At 45.3% G+C, this 20,961-nt stretch overlaps 1 protein-coding gene across 1 annotated transcript in view; it reads right to left on the reverse strand.

Moving 5' to 3' along the window:
* Positions 1-2,175: 2,175 nt before the first annotated feature.
* LOC147634943 (GEM-like protein 1) overlaps positions 2,176-20,961 on the reverse strand; it is a 49,050-nt gene continuing 30,264 nt past the window's right edge. The window contains exon 4 of the mRNA XM_086804207.1: positions 2,176-2,725. Coding sequence (XP_086660333.1) covers positions 2,549-2,725 — 177 coding nt within the window. The 3' untranslated portion in view covers positions 2,176-2,548. The remainder of the gene's footprint in view (positions 2,726-20,961) is intronic.

Genomic DNA, 20,961 nt, shown 5'->3' on the forward strand with positions numbered 1-20,961 from the left:
GAGATTATATTCATTGTGAATCCAAGGAGACACATACGAAGACAAACCATCTATTGATGAATGAGACACTACATTATCCATCCATAAGAGTCTTAAGCTAGGTGTTCGCCACCCTATGTTGGATACAAGTAAACCTAACCGATCACATCATCCAAGTGGAATAATGTTAAACAACATCGATCTTGGTAAAGCTTTCAAAATCATCTAGTATCATTTGGATGCCCATCTAAGCCCCATAATCTAAATACAGTCAAGTAAATCTCCCTTGATCTTTAGTTTGGCCAAATATCAGCCTGCTCTTATATGTATCTTATTTGACTGAATGGCAAGACTATTGCTACCACCTTTAGCTATATAGCCACACTCAACCACCATTTAGTTTCAAACCAAGACCTATCAAGCATGCATACTACTCAAACACACAATGGCTGCTTCTCAAAAAGGGGACCTCACCAAAAAAAAAAAAAAAAAAAAAAGTTAGCCAATACCAAAGCAATTATAATAACCATGTTGGAGAATTGATATATGGTACTAGAATTCAACCTTAAAAGACATGGTAAGATTGCCGAAAAAGAATCCAATAAAAATCTCTTGGATGACACCACCTTTATGCAGATGAAGTATTAAGACGAGTTCCCATTCCAAAGCATGGTGTGGTAGAATACACTTCATGTAGGCTATAGGCTATAGTGATGAGAAGACATTTCACTAGTTTTTATAAATTCAATGATATAGTCTCTCCAAACGTGGTTTCAAAGCACGTGGTACCATAAGAGCCACTTACAAGGAACAAAAAAAAGACAGGAGGTTGCTTAAGCAAACTCTTAGTTGGAAACCCCATGCTTGTAAAAGATCTGTGAGTTGGAACCATTGTAGGTACCTCTACCGCCCCGTTCCAAGAAAATACATAAGAGGTTCACGGGTGCCTTTGGCTTCCATATAGGTAGAACTTTAAAACTCTCTCTCTCTCTCTCTCTTGCGCAAAAATATTTAAAACATGGAACCACAACTACACAGGAGTTTTATCATTTTTAACCAAATTTCACACCCTCCCACTGAGGATCATGCTATTTCAGTCCTCTTGATTTTGGATTGTTAGGGAGCGTAGAAGGGACGTGCGGGGAAAATATCAAACCCATCAAGATAAAACAGATCAGACACTCATCACAATCAACTAGAGTCCAAACTCCAAACGAACTAGGCATTCCACTTCTATATCTGATCCAATCAAAGCCCTCATGCGATCAGTTCAACCAATCAGTCCACTATTAGATGGTCAATTAGCCAACTAATGTCGTAATTGAATGCAAACTCTGTGTTAGAACACTTTAATCAAGCCCTTATGCGATCAGTTCATCTTTCTTTTGACATCGAAATTTGAGAAGAACTAGATTACCAACATCCTGTATGCTTGATTTTAGATGCTCTCCTCAATGTGATAGAAGTCGAACCCTTCAGAAGACGAGTGTATAGTGAAGCTTACATTCACACAAAAAGCAACGCATCGAGGCATGTAAAGACAAACTCGATACAAAAGAAAGAATCAAGACTTCAATGGCAACCTCATATGCAACCTTCCCTTCCTCCTCCATAGCTCGAATGCCCACGAGTTCCCTCACCTACTATCCTCATCCCCTTGGCTGAACTTTGTCCGCCCCTGCTGTTGTTCCCTAATCCCTGCTATGTACACTGGTCACTTTCTTTCTTGTAATACAAATTGGGTTTTGGGGGCCATCCCTGCTGTCAGAGACCCTGATGGCAGTTGTGCCTGCTGGGAGGAAGGAGGTGGCGGTCGTGTAACTGCTTAAGGACCGTTAATCAAGCCCGTCCTGGTTTTAGGCCACCATGATCGTGATTATCATCCGCCACCACATCTTCGCCAGCAAATTCTTTTCTAAAGACAAACTGTTTTTATATTAAAAAAACAATATTGTTCGTGCGTATGCCCATGTGTGTGTGTGTGTGTGTGAGACAGAGAGCGAGAGAGAGAGAGACAGAGAGAGAGCGTAAAGAAATGGTGGGGGGATGGAACAATTGCATTGTGCCCCAGGCGGTTCTACTTGCAAAAGCTAACTCCTGTCTGCAGGCAAATCTTGCTGGGTTGGATTGATGATCCAACCTGATTGACCCTGAGGGGCCATTTAATCAATGACACACTCATAAACACCTGAATATGACATACCCATAATGCAGAATATATATTATGCACACAAGTAGCAGAAATATATGGCAGCCCAAGTTCACGCAGCAATGGAGAATCGAACCTGGCACATCTGCCTGAGCATTCGAGAGCTCTACCAATCAAGCTACACAATGAGGGTCTCTACAAAATTTATAATAACGTCAAACCAAATGTTTTTGTCACCCAAGTACACAAGGACAGCACATGCTTATCATAGGGACCATGTGACGCCTTCTTTGTACGAGAACCCTTGACTCTTCTACACACGGCAATTTTACAAAGCATAGAACAAACTCAATCTAATTCACCTGTAGCCCACAGTCTGTCTTCAGGTTACAAAGTTTAGCCTGGAATCAAATCAACCCTTCAGCTCCCATGAACCTGGGCTTCCTGCAAGTTTCTCACTGCCTTGTCATAATTCACGAATCCCATGAACCAGAATTCATGGTTGTCAACAGTCAGAACTTGGATATACTTCTCAGCAGAATTGTTGGTATTTGAGGATGCATTCACAGCTTGTAACTTATCCAATGGTACCACTACCTGAAGGCAAACAAATATGCATTAAAAATCTCTCTCTCTCTCTCTCTCTCTCTCTCTCTCTCTCTCTCTCTCTTCTGATGCAGGAAACTGCTTCTGGCTTATCTTTAGGCTTGGTCGACTGCTGGACAGCAGATATCAGGGCTGTTTTCTGATGCTCAAAAGGCCCTCAAGGCAAACAACAGTTGAGTGGAGCTTGGAGAGGGGGGGTTCTCTTCCTTTTTGTAGCGCACACACATCAATCATCGCGCTTGGACCTCTCAAATACATTCGAAGTCATCCCAAGAAAACTATTGTGGGAACTTTTTGTGTACGCTAGCTTTGGAGTTTGCACGTGTAAAATATATGCCTGGCATCAAGGCTAATTCAGCACCAGGCTCTTCTATTTCCACTTATCTCATAGCGGCTGCTCTTGGCCACCCGAAGGTTCCACCCTTAGAGCCACAAGCCTCACACAGGCGGCACGTTTAGATAATGCTTGCCTTTGATTTCGTCGCGAAGAACCTTGCTGAATTTTTCAGCCCACAATCATACCGGATAGGTCACCCCAAGTGTAGAGAAGAGAGCTAAGGTTTTTCATGGCTGGTTATTCAGGACAGCACTATTGCTAGAGGGTGTGATCACGTACTAGAGTATGGCTGTGCCCGAAGAACTCTTGGAAGGCTGAGATTGAGGCCTCATGGAATTGTTTTACTTGTTTTCATTATATTCTGGATGTATCTGGTGCCATGCTATAGAGTGCTTACTCTCTGGCACCCATTCTCTTGTACTCGAACACTCTGTTGGTAATAAATATACCGCCAGGGGGGTAGGGGGGTGGGGGGGGGAGGGGGGGGCGCGCTGGCCCAATGTTAGCCCCTAGTGTTGTGTCTTGTGCAGGCTTTCATATTATTGTTTCAGTGGATTTCAAAGCATGTTTATGTATTGTCAAATGCATATGTATTATGCCATGATGTTATGTATGGATTAAAATTTTCTGTTGGCAGAAATTTGTGGTCTGCAATTATGGCTGAACATGTGAGTGGTGATGAGCATGTGATGAATACACCAAACACGCAGATGCATGATAAGTTGCCTAGGGATGTACATAACACACCACTTGCCGATGTATTGTCTCAGTTGGAAACTCTCAGACGCCAGGTTAGGCGTTATCGTGATGAGACTGCAACGCTGTGGGCCATAAAGGAAGATCCCGATGTACAGAGGGTCTTGCAGTCTAAGAAAAAGAGTACTGCAGATGGCGAGGTTTTTGAGGCCATAGCAGTTCAGCTAGGATACCAAAATCCCAAGGAATTAGCTATGTTTTATTTGCAGGACAGAGAAAAGTGAAGAAGAATGTTTCCTGTCATGCCACTAATGCAAACTCTTAGTCTGGTGATGCCTCCTCTCATTCTCGTCATCCTTCTCAGAAACAAGAATACTCCAAGCATGAAGACTCTTCTCATTCTAGGAGTAAGAGAGAGAGATTTGATTCTCCTGACAGATCATGCAACAGGAAGAAGACCCGAGAATTCAAATCAGGAGATAAGGATATTAAGTTTGAAAATTTCCATGGAAAGATGGATACTACAAAGGCTCTTTCATTTGTCAGGCAATTTGAGATAGCCTTTGGTGATGAAGACTTCAAAGAGAAGTCTAAGTTGAAACATGTAGGCATGCACTTAAAAGATATGGCCAGTGATTGGTGGAAGGCCAAATTGTTGGATGCCACTGTAGCTCTTTCATGGACTGATTTTAAGAGGCAGTTTTATGCATAGTTTTTGCCACCAAACTTTGCCAAGAATGTGAAGAAGGAATGGATTGGCTTTAGTAGGAAAAGGGTGAGTCCGTGCCGACTTATGTGGCTAAATTTTGGACGGTGCTGCTGAAAGTAACTCCTTTCATGTCTCTCAACGAAGAAGAGGAGAAAAGAAAGTTTGAAGCAGGTTTACGGTCTACCATACATGACAGCCTTGAGGTGTATCCGAATCAGACACTTCAGAAACTCATTCATTCAGCTACTGTGTGGCGGAACAGTTGCACGTTTTGCCCAAAAACATGTCATTTTCAGATCCATACAAAGGCAAAAAGAGGACTGGTTATGACTAGAAAAAGGAGGGATAGCCCCATAAAAGTGACCAAAAAGGTCCCTCAAACACAAAAGAAGGCTCGTTTAAGAAGCCGGGGAGAAATTCTTTGATCATGGGCTGTCCAAACAGTAGAGACTTGATTACATACGAGATGAAAAATGCTTTGTATGTGGCAATAAGGAACACCTAAGTGTCCGAAGAATCCCAAGAATGCATGGGACAAGGCAAAGAAGCCTAATGTGAATGTGATTTCCGATGTGCAGGGTAATACATGACAACTTGCTGAGAGCTATGCAAGGCTTGGGGGCAATTGAAGGATCAGCCCGCTCTCTTTCTTTTTGATGATGCATCTATACATAATTTTATCTCTGAAGAGATGGCCGCAGCTATTGGGTTAAATGTATCAGATTATGGTATGCAAATGAATGCCGATGCCGCTTTTGCTAGTAAAGGGGTTAATGTAATTCCTATTATTGGAAAATTCGCATTCATATCCAAGGCTATCTAGATCATGAGAGCTTTTTGGTTGCTCCACTCAGGGGATTTGATGTATTGTTAGGAATGCCTTGGCATGCTCATATGAAAGTCCAAGAAAATTACCTTTTTGCATAGAGATAGGAAAGTGGTCATAGACGTTGGTGCTCCAAGAAGCACCATAGCTATTGTCAGTCATGTACAAATTTGCAAAGTAATGAAAAAGTCTACTTGTTCTCACTTGGTTTTAGTCAGAGCTAAAGTTAAACATACTAAAACTAATGTGAATGAAGATCATTTGACGCAAGAAAGGTTAAACTTCTTACATGGTTTTAGTGATTGTTTTGGTGATGCTTTGCTTGGTGAATTACCACTAGAGAGACCCGAAGATCATCACATTGGTCTAGTTCCGGTTAGTTCTCCTCCTTATAGGCCACCTTACCGGGTAAGTGCCAACCACCAAGAGGAGATTATGACGTAAGTTAACGACTTGCTTGAGAAAGGCTTAGTTTGCCAATTTTATTGGTCAAGAAGAAGGATGGTTCGTATCGCATGTGTGGATTATCGTGCCCTGAATAAGATCACGATTAAGAACAGCGATTAAGAACAGGTTTCCTATTCCACGCATAGATGATATTTTGGATAAATTGGGAGGAGTTGCTTGTTGATCTTAAAAGTGGGTATCATCAGATCATAGTGGCACCTCAGGATGTCCATAAGATGGTAGGATTGGCCAGAGTTGAAATCTGTTGATCAAGTCAGAAGTTTTCTTCGATTATGTGCATATTACAGGAGGTGTATCAGACACTTCTCTGAGATTGCCTCACCCTTCCATGATCTCACTAAGAAGAAAGGTGTCTTTAAGAGGAGTGATGAAGAAAAGGAATCTTTCCATAAGCTGAAAGCTTGTATCGTATATTAGGACCAGTATTGATTATTCCGGATTTACATAAACCCTTTTTGGTTGAGTGTGATGCATGTGGAGACAGCATTGGAGTTGTTCTGAATCAAGGTGGTCACACCATAGCTTTTGAAAGCATGCGTCTTCAACATGCAAAGCTTCACTTGCAAGTTTATGCGAAAGAGTTATTGGCAAAGATTCATACCCTTACTGTGTGGAACCATTATCTTCTTGGGACTGAATTTGTTGTCAAAACGGATCACTAGATTTTGCGGTACTTCTTGACATAAACTAAGTTATCAGAGAAGCATATGAGATGGGCCAATTTTCTCTCTATGTTTCATTTTCAAATTTTGCATACACCTGGTATGAAGAATGTAGTGGCAGATGCTCTTTCTAGAAGGCCTCAGGTGCATGCTATCACTGTTGCCTATCACCAAGATCTTTCCGACACGCGGAATTCATATGATACTGATGATGATTTTCAGCTTATACGGGTTGATTTATAGCAGGGCATTGCATCTCCGAACTATTGCATACAGGATGGATATTTGATGATGCAAAATCGCTCATGTGTCCATAAGGATTTACGAGTTAAGGTGATGGATAAATGCCATGCACCACCGTATGCAGGACATAGGGGAATTCTTGCCACTACACAAGCTTTGGAGAGGTACTTTTTCTGGCCAAACATGTGCAAAGACATAGACATTTGTGTGCGAATGTATGGTTTGCCAAAAAGTGAAGTTTGACAGCCACATAGTGGTTGAGTACGTTAGATACGGTGCAATATGCGTACGAGCACGCATTGGGATGAGTACTTGAAGTACGTTCACTTTTAAAAAATAATATGTATATAAAAAAAACACATATTATAAATCATTCATAATTCAGCAACAATGGTACACAAAGATGCACAAAAAACAATTGAAATGCAAACATGTATACTATATAAATATCAAATGAGCTGCACTACATACAACATTACATACAACATGGAGTCCTGCTCAAGCTGAAATCCTATTACATACTACAAAGTATAAATGCAAATAGCCATATGGCCGGTTCTCACTCACCATCATCCAAGCTTGAAGATGAGGATGATGAGTAGTTCCCTTCTGTGAGGAGATTCCCATCGGAATCATATAGTGGCTCGCATCACCTGGTACATCAGTACCCAATATCTCCTAAACAATGGTAGAGATCCCAGGTATCTCCTCTGGAAGAGTCTACATCTCATGCTCTGGACCACCTCTATAGATCGCTCTGGCGGCTCTTCCTCTGGAATGTGTACCACGAGTATACACCCTGGTGCCTCTAGAGGTAGAAGGACAACTCTGGTAAGCTGAAGAAGTAAGGGAGCTGGTCGTGAGAGCTCGAGACCAAGCTCGAGTGACTCGTCTATCAATGACCTCGAGCTCTCTGTGAAGATGTCTATATATCTCCTCCTGCTCATTAAGTACTATGTCGCTCTCCTTGGCATGTTACTGACTTCGACGCTCGAACTCCTCAACATCAACCTACAAAGCATGTATTCACTAGCAGTTATAAGTGACTAATCACTTTAAACTTACTATGAACTTTGAAGTGTATGTCGTAATTTTTTTTACATGTTTTAGTTTATCCATCTTTCGAAGATTCCGAATTAATCGAAGATTGGCTCTGCAAAACACCAATCTCTCTAGTTGCGTCGTTCTCAAGCGGTTTTGGATCTTCGTGTGGATAAGAGAGTAAAAACTCCAGTTCCTCTCACAGGAACCAAAGAAACAATCCTAAAATCCATGAAAATTCAAGTCTTAGTTATAACAAATCTTAAAGCCTGCACCCTACACTCCAGAGCCGAAATTTTTATCAATATGTATTTTTGATTATTACCTAGGATAATAGTCGAAGTGCAAGGACTTTTAGTTGAGGTTGATGGTATTCATGTGTCTCCCATCAATCAAGAGGCATCTTACACACCTCTGGCAGCATAGAAACACCACGACTATAGAATTCTCCAAGGTTATTGGAGTATCCTGTCATCTCTCAATCAATGTGTATATGTTGCTCATCCGTCAATACATGACTCATGAACTGATCTCTCATGGATAGAAGTACGGTGTCCATGAAAGAATCTGCACTCTTGAGAGAGGATGCAATAGTGCTGCCATACCATGAATTGGACGACGCATCCAATTCTATCTCCTCTCTACAAGCGCATAATCTCATCCACCCTATGAATGCCAACAACCATAAGTACATACTACGAATAGTAATTTATAAATACTAAATATTGAATAGACATTGCAATTTACAATTCAATATTTAGTGTTCACCTAGCTCTGGAGATGAGTGTTCATGCTGCAAGCTCTCTCTTCATCTTGTAAAAAAGATGATAGAGTATTTCCATGGTAGATCTCTCCATCTCTGTGACACGCAAGAGGATAAAGAGGGGTTTCAAGACTATGGTGACGCTGTGTGCTTTTGTCCAGAACTCCTCATCTAGCACCTTTCTTTGGATGGGCCTTGTGGCTTCATGATTTGCATTATGCATTTGCCTCCAAGGTGCATCAACCACTGACCGACGAAGAGCATCTCGAACATCATACAAACGCTCCAAGACCAAATACATATAAGCGAATCTAGTCTTCGAGGATCGTATGATACCTTTCACAGTATGGGAGCGAAAAATAGCCAATGCTTAGTGCTTCTTTCTAAAGAAAGAAACTATGCGTATCACATCCTCGATGATAGGCTTCACCAAACTCAAGCTCCCAATATCCTCCATAAGAAGATCCAAGGAGTAAGGAGTGTGCAGCACAAGAAATCCACACAATGCTTGGAAACTCTTCCTAAATCAGCTCACCCATCCTCCTGCAGTCAGAGGCATTGTCTGTTACCACTTGCACCACATTCTCTACCCCCACCTCCACAATAGCCTGACGAATATGGTGGTAGATAAAATTAGTTGTGATCCACTCCCCTACCTTGCCTGCATCAACTACAAACAAAAAATAGATGCCAAGAAATAAAGAGACCAAGATATTTATTATGTGGCGGCACCTCGTGTCACTCCAACCATCCGAAATGATGGTGCACCCAAACTTCTTCCAACCTCCTTTGATAGGTTGGAGAGAAGTCTCAATCCTCTTCTTCTCTTCCTCCAACATGGTGGTCCTCATCTTGTTGTAATCTAAACCTGTCCATCCATCCACATTGCCTACAGCTGCAACAACGGCAATCATCCTCTTTTACTGGTCTGTGCGTAGCACATTGAAAGAGATATTGACATGGAGTGCAAGGAGGAATCAAAGTTACGTTGCATAGAAGGCTGCCCAATAGGTACTACAGAAGCAAACACTTTCTCATCCTCACAAATCCTAGCTCTCTTCCTCCTAGGTGTTGCATCTGTAGGCAAAGGATCTCACAACACATCGTCATCAATGATAGTGCTACGAATCTCTCTGCAATGTGGAAACTCCATGGGATTCTCCCTTATAATAGCATCATCCATCTCCTGTGAAATACTTGGGCACCCACCAATTCCCTTGCCCCCCATCTTTGACATGTGGCGGATGATCCGCGTCATCGAGCTAGCCTGCTGAAAGGAACAATAACGACACTTCTAATGATGAGTGCTTGGATCTGCTAATGATGTGCTATTAAGGATGATGGTGTGTGCAGCCCGATAAGGATTCGGTGCCTTTGGCATCTTGGACATGCTGAAATTTACAAAAATCAATATTAGAAGCCACATTAGCGGCTGAATTTCCGAAAATAGATGAGGGATTATATTAGAGATTATTCAAGGGATTGAATTTTTGAAAATAGAGGGAATGATTGAAAATATATAATTAATAGAGAGAATTTCTTAAAATACATAATTAAGGCTAAAATTAGTTTAATTGAGAGAGAGAGAGAGAGAGAGAGAGAGAGAGAGAGAGAGAGAGAAATGAAATGATATATTAACGTCTTCAGAAGGCCAAAATGACCTATGAGACCAAAAAGATTACAACAATTGGTGGATCTGATACAATGTCTGTGTAAGAAAAGCTAAAAACAACTAAACAACTAACTGAAACTGAAACAACTATGAGGAAAAGTACGGTACTAGGAGCTCCTAATGGATAACATCTGGGAGGAAAACTCCAGAAACAAAGGTAAGCATCATACACATCACTATCCAAAGATGTCTCTCATCGGTCGATGGCAGATATCCTCAATGTCCTGACGTCTCCCATGCCGTGCTAGTATGGTCCTGATCCTTTGTTGTAGTCTCCGCCGGTGTCGAGATGGGCCTCTCATCTTGGGGCGCCTCGACCGCCCCAGCTCTATAGCCAGATCAATCAGTGTACCTCTGGTGCAGCTATACTCTGGGGCTAGCTGCACTGCTTGCTGGCCTGACTGCTCAATCTCTGGTCGAAAGAAGTCTGTAATCTGTCTCTGTAGGTGTCTCTCCCTCTCTGATCCCCTCCCTCTCAAGAGACCCTCTCTATGTCTACGAAGCTCCAGCAAGTATAATCCGAGGCATCTCTGATCCTGCTATCTCATGACTCTAGAAAGTGGTCCGAAACCCTCTCTAAACAGGCAGTGAAAACGGCCTTGTATCTCATAATATACTGGACAGTGACATATGTAATGTAACTGTCTCTGGCTCCATCTGGCACAGCTGACAAATCCTGGCTCAACTGGTACTCCTCTGAATCTGCCAGTCTCAATCTCTAGCTGGTGTGAGGATGTGCGCATCTGACCAATAGCACACCGTACTCCATGAGAAAGATGAGTATCCATGTAGTTGGGTCTAATCACAAACCCATCCTGCGTGAGCTGGAGAAGATGATCTCTATAGAAAGCCATCTTCGTACCAAGCTCGTGTGTCGGCTGTATCCATGTCCTCCTAGTGTCCAGCTGAATCAAGTCCTGCCTGATAAGTCTCGTAATCTCTGCCCGTGTGAGAGAGAGGGAGGGTGCATCCAGGGAGTACTGAAATGGAGGTAGCCTGTCCATACTAAAGCCATGCAGCTGGAACCAAGTTGTCATCTGTGCATACCAACATGATCCGTCCCCCTGTGATGCCAACTGTCGTGAAGAGTCCAGGGCTAAGCGAGCATATCTGTCTCTAGGGAGAGCCCAAGTGCTATGTATAAAGAAGACTGATCGAGTGAGTGGCTCTACTACCAATGGGGGGGCAGCCATCTCTGCACGGATAATATCATGTAGTACGGAGGCCTTGGCCCTAATCATCCGAGAAATCATAGAAACCAAGGGCCTCTCCATAGGTCTCCATCCATCAGTGCTACCAGCTCGGTTGTGGTGATCCACTGAGGGTCCCCACTCTCCCTATTTGCTGCTTCCGGATGCTCCCTACTGATGTATTGTAGGGCTAGATACTTACCTTCGGTTCTGTCTTTTCTTTTCCAGACAGTGTATCAGATGTCACATGGTTGTAACCTTGGTCTCATAGGTCACTTTGGCCTTTTGAAGACATTAACATAACATTTCATTTCATTCATCTCTCTCTCTCTCTCTCTCTCTCTCTCTCTCTCTCTCTCTCTCTCTCTCTTCCTTACACAGACATTGTATAAGATCCACCAATTGTTGTAACCTTTTTGGTCTCATAGGTCATTTTGGCCTTTTGAAGACGTTAATATCCTTACAGTCCCTTCCAAGAAAAAGTTGGAATAGCTCCTGCTCAAGCCTGGCTAGGTAGGTCCTCTTCTTTCTCCTTGTGAGACGTCGAAAGATCACTCGTGCCTGCTGGTGAGTGGTGGATCCTAGCGCCATCTCCCGATGTAGACGGGCTCGGGTATCATGACATTCCTCGTCGTACCAGCTATTCTGTGGGACAATCCGTTGTGGTGATGTAGGGGTGGTTCTTTAGTGCGGTAAGGCGGTTGCAGCGGACGTATGGAGGGTGGTTGAGAGGTTTATGGTAAGCTTATCAAGTGGGATGTGGGGGTCGAGGTCAGAGAGGATGCGGTAGAGGTGATCAGAATAGATGGAAGAGGTCTCTCTGGTGAAGTGGTATCTTGGACGGTGATGGGGAAAAGTAGGTCGTTAGATGGTGTGTCGGCATGTGAGGGAGAAGGCCAGGTATGCATGGTAGGTTGCAACACCGATGGGGTAAGGTGAGATGGTAAACTCCGGAATGAGTGGGATCAGAGAGAGGGATCCCATTAGATAGTCCACTGTACTGGCTCCATGTCCGAAGGGGTAGGAGGTGAAGGAGTTGGATCTAGGTCATCTAGCCAGGGCATTATAAATGGCTAGCCTATGAGCCCCGCCGAGTGCTAAGAGATACTCTCCATAGTCTGTGCAGGCTGTTGTATCCTGTGACGTCCGCTCCAAATCGGTACCCACTGTGTCAATATCCTGGTATATGGGATCATCTGTCTCAAAGAAGGGTACCTCTGCACTTGCGGTGTGGGCATTAAAGTCTCTAGCCAGGAGGATGTCCCCTAGATTGGAAAACTTCATAATGTCATCATAAAGGGGCAGGTACGGGGACTCTTTATGGGTGGCATATTTAGAATTCGAGGGTGCAAAGTAGCACATTGCAAGGTAGATGTCTCGGGCCCTCTCTGTCTGGATCCTCACCCACAAAAACCCTGTGGCCTCAATCTGACCACCTGTATCACATGTTGAAGCTCCTCCTTGTATAGTAAAGCCACCCCTCCCGACCCCTGGGTACCCCCTACTGCGCGTGGGTGTGGGCGGTGAACAGACTTCCTCTGGATCCTCTCACCTTTGGAAGCCGACTCCCCTGGCACTGATGTGTCATTGTGTATAAGACCAAGTCTCTCCATCTAAATGTCTCCTCGAACAGACGTGCATCTGTCCTCAAGGCGCCATTGCAGTTCCAAACTGCAATCTCTAGCTTGGTCTCATAGGTTTCCCACCGTCATTGGGCACGTCGCTCGGTTATGATCACCCTCCCATCTCTGTACACTGCCCATTTCCGTGCCTTCCGTGCATCAAAGATTCGTGGCATGCACTCCCTCCTGTGTGCCACTTGTGCTAGTGTGAGATTGTCTTTGAGGTAAGTCTTTTCTCCTTTTAGTGCCCACCTTTTGGTAAGGAATGCTTGCCTCACCTCTAACCCCGCAAACTTGAGGATGAGTACACGTTTTGTGGTGGTGTCTTTGCCCACCCTCCATGCCTCGATGAAGGGGGTATCAACGATTTCGAGCTTTCTGCATAGTGCTATGGTGTCCTCTCTCGACGAGGCTCCTCCCTTCCATCCCACCACACTCACATTCAATGCCCTAATCTTCCTTCTTTTCTCCTCTTCGAGTGTGTCATTGATGATGTTTGGGGATGATGGTGGGTTTCATTGCTTCTTGGCAACCTCAATTCAGCTGCCCGCTTCTTCCACTTGTTTCTGTGTCTTCTTAATCACCTCGGCCCATGTGGTTACCTCGTTTGCCTTCTTCTGCTCTTGTTCTTGGAGGGTCTTCATTTGCTTTCTAAGTGTATTCAGCTCATCATTGAGGGATAGTTGAATTTCTCCTTCTTTGAATTGAGTACGTGCCCTCAAGGTGTCATTTTCCACATTAAGGGTGACGACTTGGGCCTCCAGCTCCGTGATTAGTCAGGTGTGGTGGCTGGTTTTTGCGTCCAACATTTGGACCATTTCCTACTGCATTTTGCTTAGCTGAGTTGCCATGTATGCCTGCATGTCTGCCTTCCACCTATCCATCTCCTCTTGCATGGAGGCACGCAACCCACGCCTAAGGTGCATCACTATCCTTGTTCTCCTCGAGCTTCTTTTGTAGGTGCTCAATGTCCGTATCTTGCATTTTGCATACTTTTCTCATTGTGGTCAGGCGTGTTTTGATATGGGGGTCGCCGATCTTTTGTGTGCTCGCCCTAATCGAGCTGTATTTCCTCTACTTATCACCTCTAGTCCTTGTTGCAGGCGAGCTGTCCATTTTGGACTGAAGGGGTCCCCCTTCTAGTATTGATTTTGGTCCTCAGCTGGTGGCCCCCATAGATGGCCAGCTGCAAGTGGGGAGGCAAGTAGCAGCAGATAGGATTATGTTGCTGCCTTGGGGGCCTGATCAAGCGCGGGCCGGTTAAAGGGGGGACGGAGAGAAAGAAAGAAGAAAGAAAGAAAGAAAGATATATTAACGTCTACGATAGGCCAAAGTCGGCCTATGAGACAAAAAATAATACAACTGTGTTCTTTCGGTCATCGGAAGAAAAGAAAGAAAAGAAAAAGTGTGCATGTGTTTGGATACAACTGTGAATCATCATGGATCGGTGGAGCCGATGTACAAACAATATAAGGGGGGTGGGGATGTGGATGGAGTGCTAAGGCAAGATGCATCTCTATATGCTGAAGGGGTAGTACAAGCATGCTATGCAGATCCATGTCTAACTCCATCCAGTGCCATAAGAGGGATATAAGATATCATACATCGCCGATGCTGAGGCTGTGAATGGCGTGAACATGTACCCTGAGTCTGAATGAAAGTGAGCTAGCCTCTCCTGTGTCTCCATCTGGTGTCTCATTCGGATAGCTGCTATCTCTCGGTGACGGAGTTGGGGTGCTCTATGTCCAGTCTGTCTAGGTCTCCTCCTGGCTCTCAATTCCTCTGCTCTCTGTGCGGTCACCCCACGTGGTACATCAGCTGGCACTGGCATAGCTCTCTGGAAGAAATCTGTGAGTTGGGACTGTCTCCCACCCCTAGTGGGAGCGGGTGTCTGGAGGAGTCTCTCTCGAGAACTATGAAGCTCTAGTAGTAGTCTGCCAAGCTGTCGCTGGTCCGAGGCCTCCATCAACTGATGTAGTGAAGAGTGCTCCTCAAACAATCCTGCATATCTATCTCTGATCCCTTGGTGGGCTCTACATCTACATACAAAGTGATCCTCAGTCTTCACTCCTCGTGGCACAATCTGCATATCCGCTCAGCTCTGGGAACCCGTGCTGCTCTCCCAACCTCTATCTCTAGCTGATGTGATGAGACTCGTAGCTGTCCAATAGCAACGCGAGAGCTGTGGGGCATGTATACATCCATGTACCGTGGTCGATGTATAAACCCATCCCCTGAGATGCTCATAAAGTGGTCTCTGTTATACAGCATCTTCGGTGGTAGTGGGCTCTCTGGTGCTGTCTATGTCTCCTGTATGAAGTGCTGCCATGTGTCATGTCTCATCACTCTGTTCCTCTCATTGAGAGAGAGGTAACCCCGTGGAGCAGACTGATCATACTGAAAAGGTGGCAACCGCTCAATGTCTATCCCATGATGTGAGAACTGTAGCATCTGTGCATACCAAGATCCAGTGTGTCCAGCCTCGGCCAGCTGTCTGGATGCCTCAAAAGCTCTCCGTGGGCATCTCCCTCATCCTGTATATAAAGGAGATCGTCTGGAACAATGCCTCCACTGCCATAGGTGGTGCAGCAAAGTCAGCTCGAACAATGTCGTGCGGGACGGATGGTAGAGAGAGAAATGAAATGAAATGATAGGCTTGGAGGATCTTCTAGGATCATTGCCCTCCGACTCCGATTACTTCACCCAGCACCTGGCACACCTATGCCACCTCTCTCTACCATGCCCCCGAGTAGCCACCTCTCCCCCAGCACAAGATCATGATGGCCTCCTTAGCGAGCATTTCACCCATGCTAAGGACATGCTAGCCCCTTCACTGGTTCACATGTTTAACAAGGCTTTATGTGAGGGCTTCCCCGTCAGCTGGTCATCGAATACTATTGTACCGATCTTGAAAGCAAGTGACCCCATGGACCCCAACAACTACAGGACTCATGATTGGTCACACCTTGGCCAAGATTTATGGTTCGATTTTGGAGCATGAGCTTAGTAGATGGTCCGAGGAGCAAAGACTCAGAGCACCGGGGCAGGCAGGCTTCAGGAGAGGGCACTCCACACTAGACCATATCTTTACACTACGGGGGATCATTGAGGAGGGGAGGGGAGAGCTCACGAGCATCGGATATACTGCTACTTTGTGGATTTCCGCAAAGCTTTTGATACCACGAGCCAGACTAATGAAGAGACTGCAAGATATGGGAATGCCAGCAGAGATGCTTTGGGAGATCATTACACTATAGAGTCAGTTCACAGGCAAAGTACGGGCTCCAGAAGGTGACTCAAAGATCATACACAGCACTATTGGGGTGAAGCCGGGCTGCTCCTTGTCTCCTACTCTATTTGGTCTATACATTGACGAGATCTCGGATTACATAGACAGACAGGGAGGACCAGGAGCACATTTGGCAAGAGTCCTGATACCGATCCTCTTGTATGCAAATGATATTGTTCTTATTTCTGATTCACCAGAGGGACTGCAGAGGCATTTGGATGCATTACAGGCCTTTTGTGAGGACCGGGACCTCACTGTGAACCTTGGAAAGACCAAGGTCATGCTCTTTAACACCTCCTCACAGTAGATAAGTAGATCTGCATTACAGTTTACATACAGTGGAGAGCCTCTGGAGTATGTTACCTCGTATGTATACCTTGGGATCACTTTTGCTGGACCTCAGTTCTCGGTGCGGAAGGTAGCCAAAGCTAGATTGATGAGGGGATATGCAGCCCTTGGCTCGCTAGAGAGGCAATGCTTACACATACAGTTTCAGGAGCGAAGGACGAAGCTTTGGCTATTTGATACTCTAGTTACACCTGCACTACTGTATGGTGCCCCCATCTGGGGTCCTAGGTTATACCACAGGAGGAAATAGAGGAGAGAGCTGGCTGAGACAGATACAAACGAGGTATATGATGGGTGGACGCCGATGCAGAGACCCCTAGTGTCGATGATCTCGCGCACGATTAGGAGGAAGCCATTAGTGCCACACCAATAGTGACATAGGCTCTACTCCAGACAGTGACAAACTGGCACAGCCTATGGAAGCTTCCACTTGATAGGTACCCCGGCTAGCCCTGGAGTCCTCGAGACAGTTGACACTTGAGGGAGATACAGACTCCTGGTATGCACAGTTACGCACTTGGTTTGGCATGCACGGTATGCAGATGGAGGCACTCCCCCCGTTCTAGTACAGCATAGAGGCCCCGTCATTTGCTCTCAGCGGCACAGAGCGGAACAAGGTTATCAGGAAGGACATTGTCAGACTGGATACTCAAAAGACGGCCTTCTACAGAGATCACCTCCTATGTCTAACAGAGCATGGGTTCATCATCCGCCCACGCTACATGGACACACACCTATCCTTTGGGGTGAAATGTGCGATCGGCCCAGATCCGCACCTCGTCCCACCAGCTGAGAGTGGAGACTGCCAGATATGGGCCTAGGGCGATCACACCAGAGAACAGGATATGCCAGCAATGTCACACAGAGCTCGAGACAGAGGATCATTACATATGCCGATGCCCTGTACACTATGAGATTCGGGGGAGGTTCCACTGCCTCTTGTGAGCTGGGTTCGGCCCACTTTCCAGGATCATGGACTTCCCAGATCAGAGATGCTTGGGACTTTTTCTTCTAGAGCCCCGTAGACAAAAGGAGTCCTTAGTGAGATCCATATCAACTGTACTTGCTCTACGACCAGCACAAAGAGCTCTCACCGACTTCTTCCATACCAGCACACCAAGGGCCGATCCACCCATCATACCCAGACCACAAGCTAGTGCAAGAGCTCGGTCGAGAGGTGTGACACTCGACAGAGCCACTGAGTTATGCAGAGCTCGATGCCCGAAACCCCATGGCCCTCGCCAAAGGCCATGCCACCACAAGAGGATCCGGGCCATCATCTCCCATCAACGCAAGACCTTCTCACGCCAGCTCAGTTTTACCACCTTGAGCACCATGTCACAGCAGCCATGAGGGATGTATTAGGGTGATCTAGGAGCTCTCTGCTCATGTAGCTACATCAGATTTTATAGTTCTAGATTTTTGTTATCTTTCTTTATTACTATTTTGTACCCAGGATGATGTACCTCATGGATATGAGGTAACCTTTTGGTCTCATAGGTCATTTTGGCCTTTTGAAGACATTAATACAACCAACCCTCCCTCCCTCCCTCCCTCTCTCTCTCTCTCTCTCTCTCTCTCTCTCTCTCTCACACACACACACACACACAGAGGTTGAGACGAAGGAGCATTACATATGCCGCTGCCCAGTATACTATGAGATCCGCGGGAGGTTTCACTGTCTATTTCGTGAGGGATTCGGTCCACTCTCCAGGATCATTAACTTCCAGGACGAGCATTGGACCTCTTCCTACTTGAGCTCCACAGACACAGGGACACCTTCTTGAGACAGGCCCCAGCCACCCCGCCGCGTCCCTCGGCAGCCAACTATCACCAGTTTCTTTCAGACCCAGGAGGTGAGATAGCTATATTTATGTTTTCATTCTGTTTTAATGCTTAATATATCTTTCTTTCTTTCTTTCTTTCTGTCTCTCTTTGGGTGCGGCTACAGTTTAGCGATGACAAAGCCATCCACATTGTTGTGTGTTATTTTGCAACTTGCCACTCCCCTTACGCCGCCCCCTTGCGCCGCACAGCATGCCCAGTCACTGTACTTACCATTATATGGGGATATCATGGAGTTCTCACAGCAGGGGGAAGTCCTCCTGCTCAGGGACTTCAACGCCAGGACAAGAAGTAAGCAAGTCCCACTACTCAATCTAGACGACCCTATCAAACAACAAGACCTGGACATCACTGACACAGGGCTGCAGCGATCATCACAGGACCGTGAGGAGGTCACAGTGTATGGGAGATATTTCTTAGAGTTGGGAGCTGCACATGGTCTTGTTATCTATAACGAGATGTCCTGATGGCCCTCCTCTGGCGCCATCACCTCCTTCCCTCACTCAGGAGGTACTCGCACCCTGGACTACCTTATGTGATCTCCAGCTTTGGCACACCTTCCCCCCGACTTCTCCATCCCGCCACCCCCTTTTGAAGCTGACCATGCCTACCTCTCTTTCACTCTTACCAGCACACCACCCGTCCCTCCACCACCACCTCCCATCTCACATTACACTCTTAGTCCTTTTTTATCACAAGCTTGACCTTGTTTACTCCAACCACATCTACCGCTAACTCTAGGATGTGGAACCTATTGTCCCCCCATCCACCCTCACAGCACAGCTCACCACCATACTCCATGCATCCACCACCGCTTCTTTCATCTGCACGCGGTGGTTTACCGCCAAGCCACCGTGCGGTTGCATGCTCGAGAACTATAGATATGATGACGACTGCCGGGCCACACGCTCCCGTCTTAAGCATCAGGTATGGATTGGGCAAATCACGAAGCACCAAGCGCAATGGATTTCTCAACGGCTCACCCAATGCAAGAAACAGGACTTCTCTACTCGGAAAGACGATGAGCTATACCGACTTTTCTTAGGGCTGAAAGGCAAAGAGGCTTGGAGGAAACTGCGAGAACATCGCCCTCCCACACTTATCACCAGCCCAGACACATGGCACTCCTATGCACGCTTCCTCTATCATATCCCCCATCAGCCACCCCTACCGAGATCTTGTGCATTATTCTTATGCACAAGCCTATGTATAGAGCTTTTGCATAGTCTTATGCAGAAGCTCTATGCATAGGATTGTGCATAAGCTCAAGGCATAAGCATGTACGAATAAATATTTTACGTAGAGATCTTGTGCATTTTCTTATGCACAAGCCGATGTATAAGCTCAATATAATGCATAGAGCTTATGAATTAAGCTCTATGCATAAGCTTATGTATAAGCTATATGCATTGAGATTATGCACAGGCTTAATGCATAGATCTTATGCATAGGCCTATGGCTTATACATAGGCTTATGATTAATCCATAGGCTTATGTATTAAGCTTATGCGCATAAGCATAATGCACAAGATCTACGTGTAAGATGAAAGAGATCATACTCCACCTGTGAGATGAGAACATCTCGCGTTTTTTAAAGTGGGGTAGGATGTAAGATTCCTCCCCCCGTCCCTCAAGATGTCCAGTTTTTCTCCCTAAAATCAATCCCCTTTTAAGAATAATAACAGATCTTGTTTCTATATCTGTTTTGGCCTAGAGAGAGAAAATATTCTAGAGAGAGATAATTCAGTTTTTAGATATCTTTGGATAAAAAAATATCCCTTCTTATTAAAATGAATTCCCTTGAAATAGAAACTCAAAAAGAACTTTCTAGTGTGCAATTGGAATAAATTAAAAATAGGTAAAAAGGACCTTAGCGGAGGGTCCAGATTTTCTGAAAATTTTGGATTAAGGTTCCTTTGGACCAATAAGATTAATCCAAATGTAGGGAAGAGATAAATTGAATAATAAAAGAAAAATCTCCCGAAAATGAGTAAATACTCACATAAGATCACCAGATCCCCGTCCCAGCACCTCCACCTTCTTCACAAAGGGCATGGCCCTCAAGGCCATTCGTAGCCTACACAATGGGTGAGCCCAAGATCATGAGGGACTCACTTCCAAGTACATCTCGCATGCCGATGATACATTGGCGCCCCTACTAGCCTACATGTTCTATAGAGCACTTTATGAAGGATTTCCACCCTCTTGGTCCACCAACACCATAATCCCCATCCTCAAAGCCGGAGATCCACTTGATCCTAATAACTACACGACGATCATGATTGGCCACACATTGGCCAAACTCTATGGATCAACGCTAGAGGCGGAGCTCAGTTCATTTGCAAAGAGCCAGGGATGCAAAGCCTCACGAGACACGCTGGCTTTCGGAGGATCTACTCTACCCTTAACCACATCTTCTCCCTCCGTGCCATCATCGAGGAGGGTAGAGCACGACATCAGACGATTTACTGCTGCTTTGTGGATTTCCGCAAAGCTTTTGATCCTGTACCCAGAGC

This window comes from Cibotium barometz, chromosome 10 (genome assembly GCF_041138505.1).
Source record: "Cibotium barometz isolate CiBa-2024 chromosome 10, ASM4113850v1, whole genome shotgun sequence".
In the NCBI taxonomy this organism is placed as follows: domain Eukaryota; kingdom Viridiplantae; phylum Streptophyta; class Polypodiopsida; order Cyatheales; family Cibotiaceae; genus Cibotium; species Cibotium barometz.